This window comes from Halictus rubicundus, chromosome 12 (genome assembly GCF_050948215.1).
Source record: "Halictus rubicundus isolate RS-2024b chromosome 12, iyHalRubi1_principal, whole genome shotgun sequence".
NCBI lineage: Eukaryota > Metazoa > Arthropoda > Insecta > Hymenoptera > Halictidae > Halictus > Halictus rubicundus.
In genome coordinates this window covers 7,782,880-7,809,770 of record NC_135160.1, presented here as the reverse complement: position 1 = coordinate 7,809,770, position 26,891 = coordinate 7,782,880, and the positions used below count along the sequence as shown (strand labels likewise).

The 26,891-nt window shown below is 45.1% G+C and overlaps 3 protein-coding genes across 7 annotated transcripts; 1 reads left to right on the top strand and 2 right to left on the bottom strand.

Annotated features, from left to right (window-relative positions):
- Positions 1–75: 75 nt before the first annotated feature.
- On the bottom strand, positions 76–2,304 carry Surf4 (Surfeit locus protein 4). The gene is made up of 3 exons (XM_076797900.1): positions 2,106–2,304; positions 840–1,514; positions 76–754 (listed from the first exon to the last, which is right to left on the bottom strand). The coding sequence occupies exons 1-3, from the start codon at positions 2,154–2,156 to the stop codon at positions 668–670; spliced, it is 813 nt and encodes a 270-aa protein (XP_076654015.1). The 5' UTR covers positions 2,157–2,304; the 3' UTR covers positions 76–667.
- On the top strand, positions 2,291–5,228 carry Mkp-4 (dual specificity protein phosphatase MPK-4). 5 transcript variants are annotated; one of them, XM_076797899.1, is made up of 3 exons: positions 2,291–2,393; positions 3,308–3,386; positions 3,717–5,228. In XM_076797899.1, exon 3 carries the CDS (start codon positions 3,727–3,729, stop codon positions 4,765–4,767), a length of 1,041 nt encoding a protein of 346 aa, XP_076654014.1. In that variant the 5' UTR covers positions 2,291–2,393; positions 3,308–3,386; positions 3,717–3,726; the 3' UTR covers positions 4,768–5,228. The 5 variants fall into 5 exon arrangements, with proteins under 5 accessions (XP_076654014.1, XP_076654011.1, XP_076654009.1 ...); XM_076797898.1 differs by lacking the exon at positions 2,291–2,393 and adding an exon at positions 3,156–3,174; XM_076797896.1 differs by having other exon boundaries at positions 3,308–5,228.
- Positions 5,229–5,376: 148 nt separating this feature from the next.
- LOC143359733 (dorsal root ganglia homeobox protein) lies at positions 5,377–10,295 on the bottom strand. Its single transcript, XM_076797901.1, has 3 exons — positions 9,105–10,295; positions 7,846–8,024; positions 5,377–6,094 (listed from the first exon to the last, which is right to left on the bottom strand). The coding sequence occupies exons 1-3, from the start codon at positions 9,226–9,228 to the stop codon at positions 5,690–5,692; spliced, it is 708 nt and encodes a 235-aa protein (XP_076654016.1). The 5' UTR covers positions 9,229–10,295; the 3' UTR covers positions 5,377–5,689.
- Between the last annotated feature and the right edge of the window lie 16,596 nt (positions 10,296–26,891).

The following is a 26,891-nucleotide window of genomic DNA, read 5'->3' as shown; positions in this document are numbered from 1 at the left end:
GCTAATCTAATTATGGAAAGTATCTATGTTTGGTAATTAACGGTCATTATTTGTCTAGAGAAAGTTATAAATGAAATGTCTGAAAAAGAACATATTTATTTACAATAATTTAATCGTATAAAAATCTTGAAAACTCGATATTTTCATTACTCTATTTTCTATAAATTTAATCAATTAATGTTATCTTTTATGGAAGAGTACACCGACGCATTTATAATCGTACACATGAATCCGTTTAGGATCACCGACCAAAAATTGGAGAGAAAAAATTAAAAACACACAGATAAAATATATTTTGTTCTCCTCGATAAACGCAGTGTCATATGTACAATGCCGTTCTCCGTAATTATAAATTAGTCTTGGCGTTGTCTTCTTTCTGTTTGTGTCTTTAACATTTAATCTTACTATCCTGGAGTTTTCTTGTTTCTTTCTGTAATTCCGTGTATTTGAACGTAAGACATCTTTAAATACACAACAATACCTCGGCAATGCCTTTATCTGAATTAAACAAGTCACAATCGTGTATATAATAGTTTTCATCCAAAAGAATCGGTAAACTTATACGTAAATTCGGTTGAGCGTAGAAAGGAATAGGAATGGGAGACTTTTTTTTACTCAATGATTCTGACAAAGTAATGGTATGCATTAAGGCGACGTAGTGATCGGTTTACCACTCTTTCTTATGTTCGTCCATCGACACACCTCCGGGTCCTAAGGAGACTATCATTAAAAGGCCACCGATTACTGATAATGTCTGCAAACAAATAGAATCGTCTTAAACAAGAGTTCAACGAAATAGATGCGAAATATACGCAGCAAAATATTAGAGAATTCGTTACCTGAAAGAAGTCATATTTAAGGAAATCCCTAAGCACTTTGTATTCTGGAATGGTCCACCATGCGTTGTGGTAGAGATTAAGCGCTGATAGTAGCAACACAAGCAACAGTGCGCTGAGTTTGGTTTTGTATCCGATGGTCACAAACACCATCAAGATACTTCCAAGAATATCTTGCATTATTTGGAGGAAAGATATTTCAATGCGAATTAATGTTGTGAACATGAATGCCAACAAGATCCTGCCAGCTAATTGAAGTAGATTCTTAGGCTTATTTTCTCCAAGACTTGGTACACCAGCGAATAATGATCTTCCTTCTACTCTCGATTCGGCAAGGACAAGAAGAAGAGCACCAATCAGTGCCAAATTTCTGAACAGGAACGTCACATCCCATATAATGTTGTAAGCTAACGTTTGTAGGACCACTATGAAGAACAGGACTCCACAAGCAATGCTGACTTTCCATCTTCCAATGACCATTACACAGCCTCCGAGCTGCCCAATCAAATTGATCAAGACGAATATTGTAGCTAAGAAACTACCACAACCCCATGTATTGTCCATGAACTCTCTTTGCTCCGACCATTGGAACCACATTCTCAATCCATCTTCCAAGAATGTGGCTATGAGGCAAACTCTCGCCAGGGTTGGCAATATGTGTTTTCCATTGCGGATTACCTATAGCATAAAGAACACATAATGAATGAAATGATACTCCGACAGATTTGTAAAAAGGTCAACGAATGCTCTGCAATAGTACAACAGGTTCTCAAAGTAGGTCTGTGAAAGTGTACTGTGATTGTACACATTCGATTTTCGGTCTTCCCAACATATTCGTAAATTTCTATTTAATTCGACGAGCGAGTGAAACGCATCGGTAAAGAGAATATCGTACGAACGAACGATAGATTGAATTATTATTTGAAAGTCATTGAAGAAAACGGGCGGGACAACGATGTTTTCGACATATATTATATTTTCATGACAGTGCATAACCTGTAACTTTCTGGCGTAGAATTTACGGTATTCGGAAGTTTGCAACGCTTTACAACGAAAACAACATCTCCGGTAGATAAACAGCTAAAGGGAAGACCGATTGAAAATGAAATATGCGAGTGTAAATAGGTGATCGTGCCGCGATGACGTTGACAGGAGTACACCTGTACTCTTGCAGGATTTCTGCTGGTTTTCTTATCGGGAATTTTGGTGCCGAAACGGTGCGACCGATCGAACAGAAAGGAAATTAAACGGAACGGCTGTGAAATTCACCTGGTCTGCGATTTCCTCTGCTTTCGAGATCACCTCCTGCGAGATCAGCATCTTGTTTTATTCAAAAATCAAAAAATAACCCATTCACTCACGTATACACACGTGCGCGCACGCAAGTGGTACCGACTGAAAAGAGAGCAGACAGAGACCGAGAAATAAAGAAGGAGAGAGGGAGAAAATCAGAGGAACACGGGACTGGCAGGCACAGTAGCTTGGCAAGACTGTGCGAGCGATATTCTTGCGACTCTTCCGTATGATGTGGAGATCGGGCTACGCGTCACTTCCGGCGTACGTGGTCGCACAATATGTAATCCGTAATCTTTTCGAAAGTATACGCGTCGATGCCCGAAAACTATATGGGACGCACTTTCTTCGTTACAATTGTCCGGACATATTGTTCTGAAATTATTTATCGAATGCGTACACGATTTGTTATTTAATCTGTTTTACCACAGCGAGTCCATTTTACGAACTAAATATTTCCTCAATAATGACAAAGGATAATTAAAGTCTTCTTGTTTTTAATTATCACTGCACTCTATCATTTTGGATTATGTCTTTGTGTATTTGGATAAAATTAGTATAGTCCCTGAAGTATATTAGAAATTACCTGCAGGCCTCAGAATATTCGAAAATTAAGCTATTTTTAATTTTGATTAGTTTAGGATTTGGTACTTCCAAGGGTAGATTCTTTGATTATTTAAAAATATATACAATTACCAGAATGTGCAACATCTGTAACAATAAATAAATACCGATATATACTTTATGCCTATTTTTTAATTGGTACGAACATGATTATGAAACAATTGTTATCTCGCTTCCCTTTTTTTTTCGTCAAGATCGTTTCTATTAAAATTTGAGAAGCGTCTATCCGAATTCTTTGTTAAATGAATAGAAAGTTTTAGTCATTCTTTCTGGATCAAGGAGAAATGTACGAAAATGTTGTGGCGAGTTCAATTTTTTATTTGAGTATGGTGCCATAAAAAATGTGCACTACGGTCGATGGCACCGAAGCGCCATCATAACCACATGTCAATAACTAAGGACTTTGTCTCGTTTTGTGAACGTAAAAATATTTCTGTTGTTTATCGTATTATGTTTTCTAAGAACAAACCGATACACGTTTCTCATATTATGTAACAGAAACGTATATATCAAAAGCTTCCTTACTGTAATATTATACACAGTTATTCTTTCAGGAAAATATGTTTTATGACAGTTTATTGTCAACCACCGCTCGTACGGTAATTCTTCTTTGATTCACGATACTGCTCCGAGGTAATAAGAAATTAATATGCATTTAGAGCATGCCTTGTAAATAGACTGGCAAATTTTGGATATTCTACCTGCGTGCGGGGACGAGTCTATTGTTTGGCAAGTTTATTTATACTTTTTTTTAGAAATTCAGTCCGTTAGGTCAAATCGTAAATAATGTCCATTTTAGTACAGTAATTTTCCTGTTTATATAAAATATCTATATATCTTCTATATATTTGCCATTATTTGTTGCATTGTCACAATCTAATCATAGGAATGGAAATGATTTATGACTAGACCTAATATCTAAGACGAAGAACACATGTTTCGTAGCTTTACCTTCCCTTCTAGAACAACCGACATGGCACAAGAGACCGATCACAAGTTGCTTAGAGAAGACTTCGACGCAGGCCCTTCCAGTTACAACGAGATCATCCCTGGTTTATATCTTGGAAATCTAACAGCTGCTACGGACATAGAATGGCTGAGAGAAGCGAAAATAGACTATGTACTTACAGTAGACTCCTGTCCTCTGCCACGAAAGATTCAAGAGCTCCTGCCGAATCTGACTATAAAGTACATTCAAATCACAGACATGCCACGCGAAGATCTTCTTACTCACTTTGGGGATTCTTACGAATTTATAAACCATGCGTTAGAAACGAACTGTAGAATATTGGTGCACTGTTATTTTGGTGTATCCAGATCAGCCACGTTAGTAATCGCATATTTGATGAAAAAATATGGGAAAAGTTTCTCTGACACATTCGAGGTCGTGAAAGAGAAGAGACAGATTGGGCCAAATCCTGGTTTCTTGGCTCAACTGAAGCTGTACGAGGAGATGGGCTTTGGAATAGACAATACCAGTGTGCATTTCAAAATGTACAGACTGCAAATTGCAGCGGACAAGGTCCGTAAAGCAAAGATCTTACCACAGAACTGCGCGGATCTGGTCAGACCAGATCCAGCGCTTGCCACGGTGCGTCCAGAGCCCACTGTCTATCGTTGCAAAAAGTGTCGACGAATCGTTGCCAGCGCCAGCAACATTTTGCCACATGTCCCGAAAGAGAAACAGATATGGAGGCACATCAGTACAAAGAGAACATCCAAACAATCAAAAGCTATGCCCGAGCCTTCAGAGTTAATGAAGAAGGACGAGCAACAGCCGGTAGAGTTTTGTACGAAAATATTGTTCATTGAGCCCATGGCTTGGATGCCGGACATCACGCATAACGTCGAGGGGAAACTGAGTTGTCCAAAATGTAGCACAAAACTGGGTTCTTTCAGTTGGATAGCGGGCAGCCAATGTCCATGTGGCAGCAAAATAGCGCCCGCGTTTTATTTGGTCCCTTCGAAAGTAGATTGGAGCAATGCCGTGCAAAACGTACAAGTCACTGTATAGTGCTAGATATATGTATTTGTATATTTAAGAACTTTTGGACGGACGATTAACACACTTATATATATGTATATATATATATATAAGAACAAATTTTTGGAATCTTTTTACGTGGAATCGTAGCTTGTTTAATGTCGCGACCAGACGTGCATCTGACCAACGCGTACATCCGTAAAATTGGTATTCTAATTTTGTGCCAATGTTAAAACGCTGTCCACAAAACAAGGAGTCGCAGGGGTATCTCCGATAAACTGCAACTGTTTCTTGCCGCAACGCGTAAACGACCCGTTCTTCCGCTATTTCATTTTTCTATTCATATACAAATTACGCATTCCTTTTTGTCTACCATAATAACAAGGTGTACAACGTGTTAGAGCAACTCCGTAGTATTAGAGTACCATTTGCTGTATATATATATATATTTCTTGTATCGATAACATAATATATTTACCATTTCTACTGTTTATTAATCTATATCAGTTCTACAAAATAACTCTTGTTAAAATTACTCTCTTTACCCTGTATTCGATGGCTTAAACGCTAAGTTTCATGCAATTGCGATTGTCGATTGGTCCTTCGCGCTCCGTTATCCTCTCAGAATCTTTGGCGTTCGTCTAGCTAGATCCGTGGTTGCAAGGCAGAGCAACATGAGTCGTATCTTTCTATTAGGTCAGTACAAAAGTTCGTGCCCGATTCCTTGTTATACTTTAATACGAAATCGGGCACGAACTTTTGCACTTCGATACGTTGACTGTCGATTCACGACCCCCAAAAATACAACAATGTGAAACACAATTTAGTTCACTTGGACACTTTCAAAGTAACGTACAAAAGCTATGTTCTCTGTTCAAAAAGATAGAAGCACGCGACTCGTGTCTTGCAACCACCCAGATAGGGGTTGCAGTCGCATCCTAAACGCATTTTCTCACATGCTCGCGTGCATGGCGGGGTACGTGGCCCCGTAAGGGTGCGTTCGGAACCTGAGGGCGTTCAGACTGTTCATCGCGGATCCTTCTAATCCTCCGTGAATCTCCGTTTGATGATACGAGGGGATGTTCATGTTCCCCAGGTTACCATTGATCAGACCATGGCAGGTCGAGGACGTTTGCATGGAAGCATAGTGTTGCGAGGACCTCCAGTACTCGCCGTACGGGTACTGGGTCATCTGAGTGGTCTGCAGGGTCTCCGCGCTGTTCTCCTGAGCGTGGGTTACCCTGATGGGTCGCAAAGGTAACGCTGCCTCCATCTCTTTTGTTGAAGAGACACCTCGTCCGATGGCGGAGCTTCTCTCGTTCCGACGGAACTTCGCGCGTCTGTTCTGAAACCACACCTGCAACAAACATACACTGTTTTAGGTTCTTCGGGTTCCTTAGATCCTTCAGGTCTCTCAGCCACCTATGCACAGTGGTTAACTATCAGTAGACTCATTACCCATACGTTGTGTTGTTTTCTATTATGGATTTTCTATCTCCTCAGTCTGAAAGTGTACTACTAGAATAAACCGTCTAGAATAAAAAACTACCGCTACAGGGGATTCAAATGATACTTGGTTGCCTCAGAAGACGACGAAGAATTACTGTCAACAAAATTGTAAAACGGGGCGAGAGATTGAAGTTGCTTTGTCCTCTTTGACTTTGCAGGGGGGGGGTCTGAGCCTGAGGTATCTTCTGTTTAGAGCGACCGTATGGAGGGAAACGTGACTTCGGTTCCCGGATTGCCGGATCGGTTAGAATTGTCTTGGTTATCTACGCGAAGGGTTTCTTGACCCATCTTCGATCGCAGGGAGGAATAGAGAATCCGAGGACGAGGGCGGGGAGATCAGAGACGAGACGGGACAGCGTGACGGCTCCTGGCAAGCTCACGGTTCGCGGACAGATAGACAGACAGACGGATAGAAAGACAGACAGGCAGACAGACGGACAGACATCCGCGGCAGACGCTGCTGGTGTGGTAGCGGTGGTGGTAGTATAACGGATGAGATCGACACGAGCAACCGAAAGTGTGTTCTCGTTGTGATCGTGTACACCACGGACCTCGGGGATCGCACACGTGCGGGATACAAGCGGCGCATCATATCCTACGCCGTATGCCAAGCACAGATGCTGCTACTGGAACGACGCAACTATCCCGACGCAAGCTAATCATAGCTCCTTGCCCTGACAACCTGTCTCCTTCGATTTTCTGCCTAGCTGTCCACGACCTCCACCCTCCTTCCCCGGTTTCTTCCTCTTTTTTCTTTGTCCTCTGTCTCTCTTCCTCCAGCTCTCTCTCTCCCTGCTCTTCGCTTCCTCCCTCCGGCTTCGTCTGTCCTTCCTTCTTCCACAGATACCCACCATGATCCCGAGGAACACGTGTGGACCTGGCCCGCGATACTTTTTCTGACGGACATTCTTCCTCCTCGCAAAGTGGATGCGCGGCTTCAAAAGACTTCACCGCGCCCGTCCAAGGTCGAACCCTCTTTTTTTTCACGCTCTCGTTGTTTCGCGAGGTTGCATCGGCGAACGATACAAACGCTCTTTGCCCCGGGACCGACGGAGGTGGGGCAATGATTCGGTTCGACGACGTGCTTCAGCGATCCGGACCGAAATCATAACAAGTCGAATTTTGATTGTCTAGATCCAGAATGGTGGTTCTTGTTTGATATGTACCTTCTTTCTTTCGGGGTACCAAGAGTATCTGTTCATGCCTAACGACTCGGAAGGTTGAGTTGGATTATGAAACTCTATCTCGTTTAGAACACTCGCCAGACCTTTACTCTAAATGAGACTTTCTCCAGCATTTCGGAAACACCTTCAAGAATCAAGACAATGCTTCCTCAATTCCAAACTTAACAACCAAATATAATTGGCTCTAGAGTTCCAGAAAGCTATTTGAAAATCTATAGGTTCTAACAGCTTCCACTTTAACCAATAAAATCAAGTTTGGGTTGTTCCTTTGACGCTATACTAAAGGCTGCTAAGCCATCAGACTGTGACCTCAGAAGATAAAGATTGGCCCCTGATTTCGCCGCCCTCGGCCTCCAGAGCTAGTATAGTCTACAACCAGAGCAATACGGACTGTGTCGATCGAAAATTAAGTTACCTGGACCCTCGCCTCCGACAAGGAGACCCTCGTAGCCAGCTCCTCGCGCACAAACGCGTCCGGATAGTGCGTTCTCTCGAAGACCCTCTCCAAAGCAGCTAACTGTTGCGCCGAGAAGGTCGTTCTGCTTCTCCTAGGCCTTCTGTTCGCCGCTGCCGTCGCGGCGGTCTCGTTGCATTCTACAAAAGCAGAAGAAGACATAAAGGTGGTTTCCGCGACGCCGCGCCGCGATAAACGAGTTCCGTCATTCCGTCGGAGGAAAAAACCCCGAGGGAAAGAGACGGGAAGAGGAACGCCGCGGCCGCACGGCTATTCTTGAATGACTGTTACTGTGCTTGGCCACTCATCGAGGCGGCATAACGCGAACAGTATGACTGGAAACGCGCGATTTCGATGGAATCGAAAGAACGCGTCGCGAAACCCGAAGACGCCGTCGGAGATCTATCAGCAATGGTCTCTTCGCGGTTTCAAGCTGCATTGCGTAACGAAATTACGTAAACCATTATGAAACTTTATTGTGAAACGCTCCTGCGGCGGGATCGTTCAACATCTGTACCTTTAACCCTCGCATGATCTTAGGAGACGGTTGCACGAAAGGGTTTAGGATAATACTTCACCCGCTTGCAGCACAGACAGAAACGGATTCGTCATTTCACTAGCATTTTTACTGATCTTTGCAAATGGTTGCTGCAAAGATCCTAGGACAGTACTTCACTCAGTTTTCATATCAATAAGTTCTGCCTTTTGAACTCGAAGAGGTAGAGGGCATTGTGTAAATAGAGAGGAATCAAACGTTTTGCGTGTTTAAACAAATGGCTGGATTTTTGTTGAAATTTGTACCCTGAGAAACGTGCGAGGTAGTACTCGTTTGCTATCATTCCTTTAACAATTTTCTATACTCTTTTATATTTTTATGTTCTTGCAATCAAACACGAGAGTTGGTGTAATGAAACATGATTACAAAGCTAGGATTCAATCTTTATCAATTAAACAGTAAAAAGTGTTGCTTTCGGGCCGTCTTAAACCGAGCATTTAAATTTGCAGTGTACAATGCACACTTGTATACGATCATTCCATTTCACGTATACGATGTTGAGCCTATTTGCTTAAACGTAAATATTGGTAATTTTTAATGGCGCCTCGTAATCGCCATTCGACTGCCAGTGGTTAAAACTACTTACAGAATTTATTTTCCAACATAAGGGTTGATCGTGCACCCCTATCGAGTAAGGAACGCGTCGAATGGAACGGATTCTTACCTAACGAGTGATTGGACGTCGCCAAAAGCCTGGAAACAGTGAAATCCTGCGGCGTGTGACTATTCGGGACCTGCGAGACTATCACGCCACCGTTTCCCTCCTGTTCGGAACCGGCGCACAACATTTTGCCGTGCCGCACAATGGTTTGCTCGACGCGGGAAGATCGATCTCTCTGGATCAACGTTCCTCCTGTGCAGAACGTGTCGATCGTTCTGTCAATTCGTTCCCAGGACCCAACGAGATCTCGCGAACATCCAGAGAATCGCGAAACGACACCCACCACGGGAATTAGCAACCCCGGGCTTTAAGAGAAGAACGGTGTACAGAGACTCGACGATTCCTGGGAGTCATCCGTCGGGATGCGAGGATTATTTACGAGGGATGGAGACGCACGAGGGGAGAGGCTTTCACGCGTAATTTCCATCGGAATATGTGAACCGAAGCATCGTCGAGGTGAAGCGTGACGGAGCAATTAAGGTCTCGCGCCACGTGCCGGCTGAGCACGCTCTTCCAAAAATATTACCGTGCTCGTTACTTATTCCACTCCGTTTCGCCCGTGTTCTCGTCCTCTGATAATTGACCGCTGCCCCTCGACTAGCCTACCATCCTCGTCGAACGCCGTACAGATTCGGACAACAACAAACGTTCACTATCTCTCGCGTCGGAGGAGACCCTACACGTTCAATTCGCATCCAACGCTTGCTTCGCACGCATTTATCACCGATCAATCCTGCTCCACTCAGACGTTCATCGTGAAAATTTCGTGAATATCAATTTCCTCCGAAATTTGCAATCCTCCAGCTCCCAAAGTCCAAGAGATCATTCCTTCCCGCGTGCTATGCTCGCATCAATCACCGGAGCCATTTCTTCTCGGGGAGTTGTAAAAGTTTCTCAGTCCTCGGGGAGGGGGGAAAGTTCGCCTAATTGCGCGAGTTCGCAAGGACAGCGATTCTCTGGGATCGATGTCGGCTCGTTTGCCAAAATCCGGGCGATAATCACTCTGTTGCCGAGGAGATTGTTGCGCGATTACGGTCGCGTCTCCTCTCCGGAATGTTCTCTCTCTCGTTCACTCGTGGTCGCGTACAGAAATCACAGCCGATCGATTACGTTCGTGGAAAGATCACGGTGCTCGGACGAAGTCATCATATTAGTCGGGGCGGCGGGATGCCAACTGACTCGGCCAAGTTAAAACGTACTTGAAGATCTCCTCCTCAGCCTCTTCATTTGTTTCTCCTCTTCGTTCCTTCCTTTCCCCCTCGCGAGACCGTTTCTCTCCCTCCTTCGGCTCGCTGTTGGTTTCCTTCGTCTTTCGCACTTCGGTTTTCCGCTCGCGTCTCTCTTCGGCTTCAACGCGGAGGGACACGCACTCCGACAGCAGAGAAATAGAGCATTTTAAGAGTAGGTGGAGATTTCCTCGCCAAGCTCCACCTTCATTAGAAGCTCATTGGTTTCGAAACCGCGCCGCGGCCCTTTCAACGCTTTTTACGGGGAACTCTTCAGGGTTGAGCGGACTCGCGACACGCACGCGACCGGTTTCCCCGGAATCGTTTCCGAAGGGACAACGTTGCGATCTTCTGCGGCGAAAGCTTTCTTTTGTTTGCGCAAACTGTCCCACACGCTTTCCGAAAAACTTTTCGTTTCTTTTGTCTCTCCAGTTGCTCCCGAAGAGATTAACATCGATACATTGCGAAAAGTGATTTTACCCTTTCGATTTAAAAATTTCTAGGAACATTAGTTCGATATCGTATTGCTAGACTGCGGATCTTTATGCGAGAATAAAAATTTTCTGTATTAATTACGTGGACTTCTATTTCTTCCTTAAATAATTTTAATGGGTTGGAAATAATGCAGCAGCTGTTTTAATTCCTTGAAATGTTTTAAATGCATAAAATGCACAGTCTATTTATCTAATTTACGGATTCCTCTTCAGCGCGAACCTCTACTTGTAAACCAAGTCCGTCTCATAGCCACGGGACTGAAATAAATTGAAAGGCGTCGAATTAATTTTTCGATCGTCGAATGGACTTGCACTTTAGGACGAAACGGGCCAGTTGATTTCTAGATATTCCAAGCTGTAGAATTCTTAGCACTGAATTCCGAAAGTGCATTGGTGCGCGCGGTTTTCATGAAAACTGTAGGCGCCGGCGTCACGGTGGTTTCGGTTTTCAGGGACACGATGAACCACTCTTTATGCAGCCGAACATTGGTCTTCTTCATCGCCGCGGCTCGGCTCTCGTTACACAAGGGTGTCGAGTAACAATTTCGCTTTAACGCGAGACCTCTGATCTTTTATCTTGCTGATCGAACCTACCCCGACTTCTTCGAGGTACGCGGCCCCCGACTTCCGCTTCTGATTCGAATTAACAGAAGGGTCCTGGTACAATTTCCAGAAATTGAACTAACAACTGGTTTACTCGACTTTCGATATTGTCTGGAGGAAACGGGAATCTTTGCGATACATTCCCGAAAAAAAAAGAGCCAATCGATCGATTATCGAAGGAAATATAGAGTCCGCTGTCAAAATGCATTCCTGTGCAAGCTCATAAACTATGCTCGCTCACAAAAGAACGATGGTAAAAAGTACGAGCCAGTCGGAACGGCAAACAAGGGTGCAAGGGAACGCAGTTGGATTTTTCTCCGCGAGGGCAAACATTGCTCCCCAAAATTGCGATATATGACCGGTTCTACTTTTCTTCCGAAAAAGCAAATACTTTTTTTGCGCTCTTTTGATCGGAGATTATCGCAGGTGAACCGTAATCGATACGAGCCGAACCTTGGATCTTTGGGAATTTATTGTAACTGGTGGGCTCAACGAATCTTGTCGCAATTTTAGGATTATTTTATTACACTATGCAAGTAACTAAACACATTCGTTTTTGGACTTATAATAACTTACATGCAAGTCTGTCGTCGCAGAAAGTGTTTCGCTTGTCATTTTGAAAAGCGAGTGCATATTCCTTCGTTTTATAAAATTATTTAAACAATATCCGGCACAAATATATGTGCAAGGGATCAAACAAATAGTTGTCCAGTTTTTCAGGTAATATGATTTCTGTGTCAGTGTGAGTCGCTCGCCAGCAAAAGTGGCAACAGCCACCACACTTTCTCGAATTTCCTGAAACCCCTTTACAAGAATATCGTCAAAGGGTTCGATCATCGATTTCCACGGAGAAAAATCGATTTTCCCAATCGGATAGATCGGGCAGCCCCTTGAAAACTGGAGAACGGAGTGCGGACAGCTGACCGTGTTCTACAGTTCGGCTCCGAGGAAATGTTGCTGGCTCTCGGCAACAATTATATTCCCGGCGATTTTATTTATACGAGGCTTTTACGAGCGCAGTCACTCTTGCTGTCAACCACGCTGGCCCAATAAAACGCGTCTCAGTGCGCGAGAGCTAGCTCGTTCGCTCTCGAGGTCTGGCCGGACCGAATTATTTTCCTCGAAATAAATAGGAAAACAACCGGAGGATCGAACGAGCAACGCGGCCTCACAGCTCGCCAGCGAATAGACGCATCGTTTTCTACGAAACCGTGAACTTCTGCCGTCGGTACACGATTTTCTCGTTTACTCATGCACGACGATCGTTAGCCCACAAAATTCACGCTTTCGGGAACTTGAAACTGAAAATCTGACGTTGAACACTGCTCGTCTTCTGCGACACATTTTATTCTGAAATTGGAGATCTTCAGGCATAACACGGTACAATGGTAGAAATGGAAAATTATATGAATAGTAAGAATTTCATTGTAAAAGTTTCAATAAACGATGTCTTGTCGTGCCAAGTTCTAAGATTTTGCAATTATGAACACGTCGATACGATAAAATATGACCACGACACAGTTAAATGACAAAGTAATTCGTCGAATTGGCAAGAAACTGAAAAGTTTCTGAAAGGTGCTAGCGAGCTTGAATCAAATGAATTTGGTGGAATATTCGTGGAAAGCTTTTGTTTCAACGGCGAAACTTTCGTCTCGGAGAGAGCGACGATAAAATATGTAGCCGAAGTTTCGTTTTTGGTGTTTAAAGTCGGGACGAGACGGACGGGTGCGTCGCGACGCTGTGACACGTACACGTCGCTCGTCGCGCGACGCTCGCTAGAAAATTATGAGTCGAGCCTGGACATTTTGTTGGTCTCTGCGATCCTCTTTCTCTCTTATACTCTTCTCCGTCTTCCTTCATCGTCCTTATTCCCGGTTTCGTTTTGTTACTACCGATCTTTCCGCTTGGAGCTCGCAAATCCGGAATTCGGGGACCTCCGGATACGCATTTCTTTTTTAAAATTGAGTGTCGAGCAGAGGCATGTACGTTTATGGCCAATTAATAGCCTTTGCAGATGAAAATTATTTTTACGATACTATGGATTCGACGATGGATTCTATGAAACAGGACGCTGTGCTGAGGAGCTAAACATGGAAATTAAATAAAGGAGGAGATGTGCTTTCAATTTTGATTTGGTGTGATCAAAATTTGTGTAAACTTGTGAAATGCACCCAAAGACGCTATTTGTTGTCTAAGTTATTTTAATTCTGTCAGGACTTACGGCGACCATATCTGGTAGCCGACGCGTTGATATTTTTCAACGCACGGCAATTCCCGATTCCCGCAAAGCACATTCCCGCGGCAAACGGACAAGAAACAAATGTTCGCCGCAGCTGTCTCCTTATTGTCGCAAGCCCTTCAATTGCGCAAACTGACTCGCATCTCCGACTATTGCCGGCGAAACAGTTGCAACGGCGATGAACGGCAGTCGATAAACCCGAGCGAGCGAGCGAAAAATAATCTATCCGTTATAAATTACCGAATCGGAGTGCTCGCCAAGGGAAGCGCGGCTCCGAAGAACGAGAGAAAAAGAGAGGAGGAGGAGAGAGAGAGAGAGAGAGAGGGACAGAGAGGGTCGAGGACCGGCACAAGAGAGGCTCGTGTCGAGACTGATCAGTGTCCGACGTTCTGTGAGACGACAGAGGGGTCCTCTCCTGAACCGCAGATGCAGTTTTGACCACCGTGGCGGTGATCGTTCCCTGACAACCCTCGAAATAGCTTCCATATGTGTGGCTTCGAGGAAACATCCTCGATGGTATTTTTCATGTATTTCCATACTCGCGATTGTCCTTTTCTTTCTTCACGGTCCGCGGAACCGTGGCCTGCTGACACCCGAGGAACGATCGAGTAGATCCGTATCTGCGTACGGTCCTCGTGCCACCACCTTTCCGCAGTGCATACATTACTTAAACGCTCCTGTCACTACTCGAAATTTACTCGAGCTCTCCCCCGCCGCGAAGTTTTTCCTCCTTTCCGATGATTTTTCAGACCCGGGAAATGATTAGCGGTGACAAAACACGTTTCAGTCAAATAGAATTGGTATTTAGAACCTTCGGAAACTATTAGAGGAAGAAGGAAATTCCCAAGTAGCCACTCGCATAAAAATCCGCAAAAATCCCAGACGCAACAGATTGGCTTGACCCGTCGTCTTCTTTCCCGGCCGGTAGCCTAACCGTCGCCCGACGGCGTCCCGTGCGAACGTTTCTCGGGCAGTTCTCTTTTCATCGGCCTTAATCGAATGTCTTCACGGTGGCCGATGACCACTATCCTCGGCCTCTCTTCGCGTTCCGGGACAAGTTGCGCTCTCCTCTCGACGAGAGCCTCCTTGCGAGGCTAGATTTAAGGCGTCACGGGACATTAAGCGCCGCGGCGCACCCTTCGACGGCCCGCAGACAGCCGTCGACGAGTGGCGAATTTTCAAAGGGAATTCGGAAGTCGGCGATCATCGTCGTAAATTCACACGTGTCCGTTGCCATTGCCGTGACGACGATTGCCGCTCGTCCGAGACGTGGGACAGAACACCGTGCATCCTTCCAACCACTTTTCATCCGGGCTCTCGCCACCTTTCAATCGACCAGAAACCGCTCGACCAGCCTTCCGGGACACTGCGAACCGATTGAAACGTGTTTAATACACTGCCAAACAAATCCGCACGGTGTATGGAGCACCCGGATAGCGGACAGTCATGCTCGCGATTGTTGAATCGTCATTGTCGAGTGGCGCGGCATCACGGTGACGATGACGAGCTGCTTCTCCCTGCCGCCTTTGAACCATCGCTGCCGGAAAATGGCCCATCGAAACCACGAGCGTGATTGTTCGATTACCTCAACATTCATTAAGTACTCCCTCCTGTGTGCTTGTGTATTTTAACTCTTTTGGGTTCTGGGAAAACCCAGACCACGCGTTAATGTTTTAACTACTGCAGATAAAAAGAATATCACAGTATTTCCTCGGGGGAGAAATTTACAAAAGGCTAAATAATATTTACGCAAGCATACTATTTTTTATCTTGATCATGCAAGTAAAGCAAGGAAAATTTTGTTGGAATATTTTCGACCGCAGGGGGTGGTAAAAGAAGTTTAAGAAAAATCGCATTTTTCCGGCGGCAGTCAACTGGTGTTCCTCCTAGTTAACGAAGGGCCCGGTAATTCGATAACGATTTCGAGGAGAAAACGAGGAAAGTCGCAAGAGGAAGAAACATATCATCCTTCGGTTTCTTCGGTTCGTTCGGGCAATTATAAGGGTCGTGCGTCATTCTCGCCAATTAGCGGCGGAGGAAGCAATGTCGTAGCGGGTGGAAAACCTGCTGCCACGGCGCGGCCATCTCTCTTTCCCTCTTTCTGTGGCATTTTTCTTGTCTCGGTGAACGGGAAGATAATTTTACTCTGGCTTGTCCCTTGGTTTGGGGTCTGTCGTCGGTCTTGTCTCTCGACACGCAGACAGGCCCGTATGTTCGCGTTCGAATCGTCGATGCGAGCCTCGCTAACCGATCCGTGAAAAGAGTGCGTGTCTGTTACTATGTTTCCTTGCGAAGCAAATACCTCTATAGTGTCTTCGTAGCGTCTCCACAGTGTCCATTCCTTCATTGTGACTTGACATGTGTGATAATTTCAACGTTGATCACAACGAACATTTATTTTAATGCCGAAACGTCGATCACGGACGATCAAAATTTTATTTCGTCGTAAAAGGGGTTAAACTAAAGCAGTTGAACAAAAGGGGTCGTGCGTGGGGGGTTAAACGGATCGTGTAAGTTCGATCGGAATTATTTAAAAAAGATAGATAACTGTTTCGGGCCCCGGCGTATTGTGTACCGTGTTACGGGCGTAATCGAGCGATCTGACTCTTTAACGTGAAACCATGGAAAACCACCCTCTGCACCCTTTTCCCGTTTAACAGAGCGTGAACCCCGTTACCCGTCGCGCCACCCTCTCGGCCAGAGCCACGCCACCGGTTTTCGAAAGTAAATTATGCATTCACGGTGTTCCATGTTCGCTTACGTTGCTCATTGTAATATATGTCAAGGGTTGACCACCTCGGCCAACGTGGGAGGGGATTACGTATGTTGTACATGCGTGCAGAACGAGGAGCGGACCTTATACTCTGCCAACCTAATTACAGGGTCTTATCACTGGCATTTATCCTGTCGACGTTATCGTTATTACCCTAGCACGTAGCACTTATTATTAGCGGTGAAACGTCGCCGACAGTAGCCGCGACACACGAGCGGCAATTTCGGCGACAATGGACAAGCTGGCCGGTCAAACGAGCGTTAACATGAACGGTGGAAGACGTAACCGACTGTCGAAGATTGCGGTTGCGCCTAAACCATTTCTATTCAACTTCAATCTCGCGAATTTTCGCGATCGATCAATTCCACGGCACGAACCGCATTTCATTCTTGAACCAATTAAACTTTCTCACTCTACGTCTCAATCCATTTATTTCTCCATCCATTAAATTTGCTCACAGAGCACTTTGCCCGAAGATTGAACGTTCACGGCACACACGAAAAAGAAAGAGTTTAAACGCAGCTCCCGACCCGTTAAATTGTCACGGTTGGCTCTAATGCACGGGCAACTTTCAAGAACGATTTGGTGGGAAACGTGTAGGGGGTTAAAAAAGGTTCCGGAGGAAATTTGGCTTGCGGAGCGTCGCACGTGCGCCCTCACGAATCTCCTCGCAACAGGCCGTATCGAAGAAGACGAGCTACAGAAGAAAACGAGCTATCTCCCGTGGGAGCTCCTCTCGAATTACGAACACGACGGTCCGGCTTCCGTTACGAAAATAAAGCACGCTCGGGAACCACGTCGCGAACCGTATCAACAGCGGAGCAAACAAGAAGGTGGGCAACGCTCGAAACCGATTCGATCGCGATTTTCTTCGATACATCCAAAAAGGAGGTCGATCCACACCGCGTTAACGTCGCGGATCCTGGATTCTCGATGTATTTATGTGGATCTTCGTTGACAATGCACGGATGAACGAGCTAATTCATAGTAACGCCAAATTCCCGATTTCTGATCACTGTCAAGGAAGTGTAAAAATTTGAATAATTTCTTTTACTTGAATATTTTACTCTCGAGTCATGTCAAAGAGAAGAACCTTGACATTCTTTGAATTTTTTCATTGTTTTGCGTTTGATGTTCGCGAATTTGAAGGTTGTATGACTGTGTGGGCCAGCATCGTGGGAACCGCTTCCGGTTTACAGGTATAACATTGTAGACAGATTTCTAAAGTTGTAAACTTCGATTCGGCCGCTACCAGGCGCAGTTTCCATTTAGGGAGGCAGTAGACACAGCGAGACATAAATTCCGCCCACGATTATCCGTGACACCCCCGACTGGGTAACTGCCAAGAATGGTAGCGATGGCAATGGGGCAGAGATATTGTCGGGTAGGATTGACGGAAGGCCGCGCGCACCTCTATCTCTCTCTCTCTCTCTCTCTCTCTCTCTCTCTCTCTCTCTCTCTCTCTCTCTCTTTTTCTCTGTGCACGAGGAGATGGCGTTCGTGTGAAAACAGGTCACCGAAGAATACTGCCGACGCGTGAGAATAATCCGAATACCCTCGATACGTTATGAAAACGACGGGGCTGGATCGGCGTGGAAGTTAGCCACGGTTATCTGTCGATTTACGAGCCGCTCGTTTCTTTCGTAATTCCGCGGCCCGACCAGCGAATCGAGCTTGGACAGAGGCGCTGAAGAAATCGATTGTTTTCTCTGGCTCTGCTTCTTGTTTGAACAAATAATCGAGTACCAGTTGGCAAGGAAGTATCAAATGAACTAATAAGCTAATTTTTACATAAACTATTTTTTAGTATTATTATATACATTTTATTCAGGTGATCGGTTACACAAGATGAAATTATTGGGAGTTGAGATAAGTGTCTATGTGGCTCCTGTATCTCGCAATGAAGGGTGAAAATTTCGCATAAAAATCCGCAGTCTACCGATCAAGAACCCGTTTTCGGAGGAGCGTGCCAAATGTTCGAGATTGCCCTCTTTCCCTTCGGGCCCTTCGAGGCGGGGCAGGAAGAGCGGAAGGAAAATCGCACGGGAGGGCAGGATCGGGAAGTAGTCCGTGCTCTCAACAGGAGGTCCGGGGCACAGAAGGATCCAGGACACGATAATGAGCCCTCATTCTCGAGTCAAGCTCGTCATTGTCATCCTGGCCATTCACCGTCGTTGTATCGTATTATCCTAGCGTAGAATAGCGCGATGTTACCGTTTTCTTTCTGTCTCATCCGTTTCCATCGCTTTCCCTCGGATCCTCGTTGGTAATCCTCGCGAGCAGCTGGATCCGAGAGATTCGTACAGAGATCAGCGTGAAAATTATAATTGAACAATTTCCCAAGGAGATTGTCGATACTCGGTTCGTAATTGGAGTGACCGTTGCACCCGATGCACTTTTTTACGGAAAAATGTGCCGGTCATGGGAGAGTCATTTATCTGGAGAAGGAGTTGGTGACACAGCGATGGGTGATTATGGTGGTGGACGCTTTGAAAAGGACGACTATTATTCATAGAACGCGATCGATTATCCCGAAAAAATTAAGGGCAATGATTTCGCAACATCTATTCCGGCAGCATATGGCGTTTCCGGATCGATCGGTGCTCCAAATAAATGATAGGGCATCGGCAGGGAAAAAGATGCGGAGGGAAAACACTCGGGAAATCCATTTGGTGTAAGGTTATTTCATAGAGAATTTTGTACATATATCTCTGTCAGAGCGACGTGCTTTATTTGCTGTCTAGATCGTGCTTACCCCACTGTATTCGAATAAAGTGTCTACATATCGATAGCCTTACTTAAATGAGGAATGTACCTTTCATTCTTCTGCCAACCCGGAGTATAAAATTTTTACAGGCGCTGTGGCATGATTTTTTAAAAATATACATATTTTGTGTATCAACAAATTCTCATAATTCGACTCAACAATTGCATTCAATGCTATTGTCATCGGTTACTTTATAAGTAGACCGCGGATTTTTATGCGAATAAAAATGTTCTGCATTAATTTTTAAGAAAGAAGAGCTTAAATCCTCTCAATCTTCTCAATATTTTAAAATGTACTTATCCATTTTATGTAAAATTGAAATATGGAAACAGAAGAAATAGTAAATGAATTGAATTATTTATTGAAGAGGGAACAAAAATTGTAAATGGTCTGTTGCTGCAGATAATTTTAAGGACTCCTCTTTCTCATTCTATTGGAAAATATTAAACACACTTCATCCATTCCTTGTACACCAAGCGACAGATTGCATTCTCTCGAACGAAACAATATACGCAACAACGAAAGTGTAGACAATGGGGGACCGGCTCCTTAGCGCAGCACACCCTTCGGCATCTAATCGAAACGATTCCGAATCGATAGTATCGTTGCACCTGCGAGGAAAAGGTGCAATAATTCACGGGGACGGTCGAGCCTCGAGCCCCGGGTGCTTCTCGAAAATTAGCCCTCCGGTTTGACTCCGGGGCGGAAACCTTTGATTCGCAACCCTTTTATCGAGGAACAAGGTCCAGACTCTCGAGGAACGTGAAAAGCCTGAAGAGGGGTCGATAGTATCTCCGCTGTACACCGGGACACAGTATTTGAAAACAACCCCCGTGAACGATCTCTCGAGTCTCTTCAGGAAACCCCGCCGCTTTTGTGGCCGCCAAAGATCTGTGAAACCGTTTCGCCGACAAATCCTTTTCTTGAAATTAGGGTCCGCGGACGTTGGAGAACGTTGCCACCCTTCTGGAACATGCCCTGCTTCGTCGGGAACGTAATTCGATGCTCGCGATTAGATCAGATTCGCGAGAGATCTCGATCAAATTTCGCGTTCAGCCACAGTCCAGCCATACTTCGCTAATTAGAAATAGAGTAAAGTATTTGAAAGCATTATCTACTGGAAACCCTAATGTACTGTACTTTATTGTAATCTCTGGCTTTCTGCTTAGGCTGACTTCCACTTACATCTATCTACATGTAGATACAGAACTGTAGCGCCGTCATTTTATAACAAAATTATTATGAAAAAATCTTCTTTCACACTTGAAAATCTGTGTATAGATTTTTCATTCCTTTCACTACATTCCCGTAAAAAATTCTCAAAATTTGGCTTGCTTTTGAGTGGCAACACCACTTAAGGAGCTTTCGCTTTTTTCTGATCAAGTGGAACGTTTGACGTGACGTTTCGCGGTTCAAACAGCCTAGCCGTTCGCATGATTCTACGAGCGTCGGTTTGTAGATTACGATCGATCAACGTTGGCCGCAGCCCCGAAAGGATTAACGAGGCCCGCAAGTCTGGAACGAGGCATGAATCAGGATTACCACCTGCCAGGATTTACGGCCGCGCTCATTGTTCCGTCACGCGCTACTTTTTGGTCAAGAGGAAAGAACCGATTGCGCGTATGAATATGCAATTTCATCGACGGCTGGTCACGGTCCGAATCGCGCCCCGTTACACACGGTATGACACGACACGCACTTATGCGCGTCGCATTATCACGGTTCACCGTGGTCTGTCCAACGATCGGACGCAATTTCCGTCTGTAATTCAGGGTGGGTGGGGGGTTGGTTCCAATGGGGTGGGACACGGTCACGTTCCACCCCTATATCTGTCTTAATCGATTGCTGTGTCTACGGTCGCAGTGCCATCGAAATTCCCGATTAGGCGAAGGCGAAGGTCGATCAGGATGCAAGGTTGCGCGGGAGATCCTGATTATTTGGGACAGGGCCTACAGCTTCCAGTGATTTTAACTATTTTGTGACAAAAGAAATACTGTACACTGTACATCCTTTACGGAAAATCTTCTTCAAGAAAAAAATTTTTTCCACCCCAAAGATGAGACTATTCTTACTAAAAAAATATCTATAGATACTTTAATAGTGTAGTGAGACACTCAAATAATTTCAAACAGATCAGTCCACCACATCGTTCGAAATAAATTCCCAAAAATTCGTTAATGTCCAGCAGTCTACCGAAAGAGAATGTATGTATAATGAGGGGGTGGTCTTCTGAAAAATTGTATACATCTCACACACGAGCATATTCTCAACAAAAAAAAAATGTTTATAGATACTTCAATAGTGTGGGAATACGTTCCCAAAATTTCAAAGAGAACGATCCGCCACATCGTCTGAAATAAATTCCCAAAAATTCGTTAATTTCGAGCAGCACCGCCACGTTCCCCCCATAACGGCTAGGAAACGACAATGGTCGATTAGAGCGCCTTGACGAGGGGTGCGTTTCAAATAGACAGCACCCCTTTTGTAGTTTTTGCCTCGGTTGTCTCGCCTTCCGACGTGACATGTTTATCTCCTTATTGTCTCCGCACGCGTCTCCGCATTTTTGCGGATTTACGTTCGAGAATCCAGTGCTTCTCGATTCTGCCTTATCGCACGCGTGGGCACGCTCGACAGAGCCCGTTCTCTCTTTTCACCCTTATCGGCAGAGCTTTCAATAACCGGCGTCCATCCAACGATTATCCGTGACTGCTCGGAGCAGCGACGGATTCGATTAACTTTTGTTTAACCGCGCGAAGCGGCTCCATTCAATCGTCTCGGAGGCGGTGCACGATCGAACGACGTTGAATGTATAGCTGATATAGTTAACGATCGTCGGGACAATGTTATTTGAGGGGGCGACGACGATCGATGGAAATAATCGTCGCGTACGCTAATAACTCTTTAACGCAGCTGCCCTTATTTTTTCGGCCGCGGCGCCACGCTGCTCGCGTGCGCATTATGCATGCAGCTGCGTTTTATTTATTATTCTTGATTTCCCTGGTGCTTAGGCCGTTCGAATATCGCCGGTGATTATTTATGGTGTCCACTTGTGTCCATACTGCTCGACATTCCCATAATTATGTGCTATATTTCTTTGTACTGTCAGACAATTTCAACAAAATGGTCTAATCCTAAATATCAGTTGATAACAACCAAAAAAATTTCAATTATTTACAGGCTTGAGATAAAAAATATGTAAATTGTTCTTGATTGCAAATGCTAGAGGATTAATTGCAGGAATAGATTGCAATTTATTCGAAAGAAAAATTGTTTGCATCCATTGCAAGACACAGAGGCCACATATGAATATGTTCTCGAATAGACTTGCAGGGGTTAATAATTTTAATAATTTGTGAGTAGTCCGCCCGCCATTTTCTACGCTCAACTAAATTCTGAGAATTTTTTCGACTCACTTTCGCTGACCTTCCGCAGGAAAACCGGCCGCCACGAATAATTGAAAGATTTATACGGTGTTTATGAAGAGCGAGGATCTCTGGGGAGGTGTCGATCAAACTTCCGTCTCGTCCGGGGCTCAGGGGAGGATTAGGAGCTCGTGAATATACTTCCGGGGCCCTGCTAAGTCCCCGTCGATTATTTCGTTAACGAGAACGTCGAACGCTCCTGCGTTTCGCTCGTGTTTTGCAGAAATCGCCGGACAATGGGGGGCGTACCGTTCAAGAGTTTTCGATCGGCGAACGTGGGAACGAGGAAATTCGAAATACGAACTGCGAAAGAACAGAGCGAGAGAAACAACGAACAAGGGATAAAACATATATATATATATATATATATATATATATATATATATATATATATACAGAAAGAGAGAGAGAGGAAGAAAGATAGAGAAGCTATCCCCTCTTCTTTCTTCCCGTTCGCCTACTCCTGAAAAAAATCCCGTCGAATCGCTTCCGGGCCCGCGAGCCCGAACAATCGAACGCCGCTCTAATTTGCCGAAGGACCCCTCCGCTCGGGAAAACTCCCGAGGAAAAATTGGGGTACGTGTGCCCTTTTTGCGGGTTCTTCCATCGCAAAATCGAAAAAACCATCGAGACGAGGACTCCCCTTATTCCCGGTGTCAAAGCCCGGCGACGAAGTCGTTAGGAAAGCGTGTTTCAAGCGCGACTTGTCGGGCTTTTTTTCGCCTATTAACCGATGCTTATGGACACCAGGTGAACTGTTCGATCTCCTTGGGAACACTGGAGAAAGGCGAGCTTTCTATGCGGCTTGTCTATCTTTTTGGCAGACCGTGTGCAGGAAATATCTCTTCGAATTGACGTTTATGGTCCGAATAGGTTTGAAGACTTTATCCGAATTCTCGGGTGCTCCTTGGACGAATTAATAAAATTGTAATGAAGTCTGATCGAATTTAGTAACTGGGCTAACAATCCTCTCAGAGGAAGTATGATGAAAATGTCGATCTTTGGGCAGAATAAGAATTGTTTGTGCCAAGTGATTTTCCTTTCTTTAAAAGTTTTAATATGTTCACTGTATCGCGTACTCAATTTTCTCAGAAATTCACAAAATCCAGTCTGCTGTCGACTAATCAAATTTCTTGGAGAATTTCTCCATTATTAACCTGAGATTTTCAGGAGACTGTTAGGCAACTGGAATTCAGATTTAGCCGGTCGCGATTGTTGCCAGGATCGCAATGTACACTGGAAAGGGACCCGCTCTCGTGCAAAGAGAAAGTCGCTGAGCGAGATCTAGGATCTTGCCAACAGCTTGCGTCGTGGGTTCAGGTTCCGATCTGTTTACCGGTGGGTCTCTCTAATCTCTAATCTCGCCGGTTTTCTCCACGGTGGACCTCAACAAACGACCTCGAGGACCTCGTGAAATTTACCTGGACGCGATGGTCCAGGTAGAAGCCTCCTTCGGCCAGGAGAGTTGAGTCATTATTTTGTCAGCGTTGGTGTAAAAGAAAAATTCGTCGACCTGGGTGCACTTTGCAAACGAAGAGGAAGAACTAGAGAAGATGCAGAAGAAGGAGGAGAGGGATCCTCGTTCCTGCAGTTGAATATTTCAGTTCGAAGACCTTGGAGTCCAGGTAGAAGCCTCCCCCGGTCAGCGGGAGACATTGTTTTATTAATGTGAACGAAAAATTGCTTTAGTTGACCAGGGCGTATTTGGCAAACGAAGAAGAAGAAGCAGATGAAGAAATAAAAGAGGAATCGTAATACGAGGAAAAAGGTGGAGAAAAGAAGTAGTTTTGCTCCCGCAATTGCACTTCTTTGTTCGAGCGCGGTTCATCTCGGCACTCGGCCGTTCCATCCGCAGAGCCATTGACTGGGTTTTAATTACGAGTCAAGAGGTCCCTTGTCTCGGGGTTCTTTGTTCCACGGTTTCGGTGCGGGTACGCGTTGCGTTTAAGAATACGCGAACCCAGGGCCGCCTCTAATTATGACCGAGGATATGCGGGGCCTTGTGTTCGCATCGAAATCCGCCAGTAATAATGAAACCGCTTTATTCTCGATAAAAGGGAGAAGGATCCCTGCTCGATATTCTCTGGTGCGCGAGCAAGAGCCTCCGAGAGCAGCTGTCCCGCATCTAAACGGTTCCAGTTACAACGTTCTTCGACTTTTGTGAGGCTCGCCCGCGACTTCCTCGCGGAACTTCTTTGATCGTTTCACCCCGGCTCTCGCGAGGGAAACGACGGGACACGCTTTGCCGTCAAAAAGATAGAAACCGCCGCTGATACCTCAACTCGCTCAGGTTTCATCCCCTGAAAGATGTCCTGGCACTTAATCGGCTCTTTGACCCGGGAAAGTTCGCTGCCTCGAAACTTCAGCCACGAAGATCCGCAATTAATGATAAAGCTGAAATAGCCAAGGACTCGAAATAGCTGCTAGAAGATTAAAAGTTAATTAAAAATTTTGCAACGCTGCGATCATAAAAGGAGCAAGATTCAACACTCAAATGACAGAAGTACTTCAGGATTCGCTGGAGATGCAGCAGGATGCACCACGTCGCAACGCAGAAATGTCACAATTTCGTCCTCCCGAAGCTCTTCTACCAGTATCGGATTTTTTTCACATGATTTTCTAAAGCTTGCGGGACGGAGATCAACGGGACAGGGGAATATCGATCATCGGTAGAGAAGACACCAGATGTCGGACAGATTCTGAATGGATCTGTCGAGAGGCTCGCGATCGAAGAATAAGTCGAATACGTCCGAGTAATTGGACCGTGCGCGTTTCTCGAAGGACATGGGAGCAAGAACCGGAGTCCAGAAAAGAGCGAGAGAGTTCCTTGACACGTGCGGGGGAGTGCACAAAAGAATTCGGCTATTGCCTCGAGACCCCTGTCCGACCAGAGGACGGTTACTCCTATTGAAAGTAACGGCCGGAAGATTGTCGCGTGCCCGACAAAGGTCTCTTCGAGTTCTCGATCTTGTTACCCGGCTTCCCGTCCCACTCATCAACTGCGATTCGCGGTAATTGCTCGATACAGTCTTCTTTCTAAAGGACTGTCGAACGTACCCAGCAACAACTTCAGCAAACCGTTCGTTCCGATAATGATGGTCCTAATAAACGGGGTCCTACTGTGTTTCGCGAAATGACCGAATTTTCGGATTAATTCCGGCAATTTCATGGAAACGGCGCATTGTGCTGTTGCATGAAAGAACCGAGGGTGGGCTAGAATATCTCCCAGTTTTGAAACGATTGTACCTAGAACGATGGAGCAACGACTCGACGAGCCAAGAGAGAGTACAAGGATCTCTGTTGCAACTCGAAGATCCTATCCTCAAGATTGCCTCTTTGTTCGTGCTCGAAAAATTGAAAAACTGAGTGTCTGCACTAGAATAGTCCCCAGTCTAGAAATTGTGCTATAAACGATTTATTTATAACAAAGAAAAAATACTTTTAGATACTTCAAAAGTACGGGAAGACACCCCCATAGTTTCGAAGAGATTGGTCCAACACGTCGTTCGAAATAAATTCCCCGATTAATTTCCAGCGGTCTACACTATGAGATTGGAATGTACAGGGTGTATAAAAATGATATGTCACGACCACCATAGCGTGATTCTAGGCCTCTGGATCGGTGGAAATCTGTTTAAAAAATGCACCGCAAAATTCACCTTGACCTTGGAAATCAAGGTGAAAGTGTCGAAAAATTATCTTTTATTGCATCGTATAGTACTCATCACTCAAAATTTTCGATACTTTGACCTTAATTTTCGAGGTAAAAATGAATTTTGATCTCCACCGATCCGGAGGTGTGGAATCACGCTATGATGATCGCGACATATAATTTTTATACACCCTGTACAAGGAGGGGGTGATATGAAATGACCGAATTTCCGGATTAATTCCGCCAATTTGAGATGGCCCCAGTGTGCTGTTGCATGAAAGACTGAAGAACTGAGGGTCCGGATTAGAATGGTCCCTAGTCTAGAAACGATTGTAGTTTGCAACGATGGGGCAACGACTGGAGGACCTGGGAGAGAGTACAAGGATCTCTGTTGCAACTCTGTGGAAGATGCTATCCCGAGGATCGTCCCGTTATCGTCGGCTAGCATTCCGATCGGCAAGGATCGTGTACACCCACCGGCGCACACCGGCAATCATCGAGCGTCCACCTGGGGCGAATGGAGTGGCTGGCGTGGTCAGGTCACCGGGTTCGAGGAGTAGAGGGGATATAGGTATAGTACGGAGAGTATAGAGCAAGAGAGGGCCAGTCTCTCC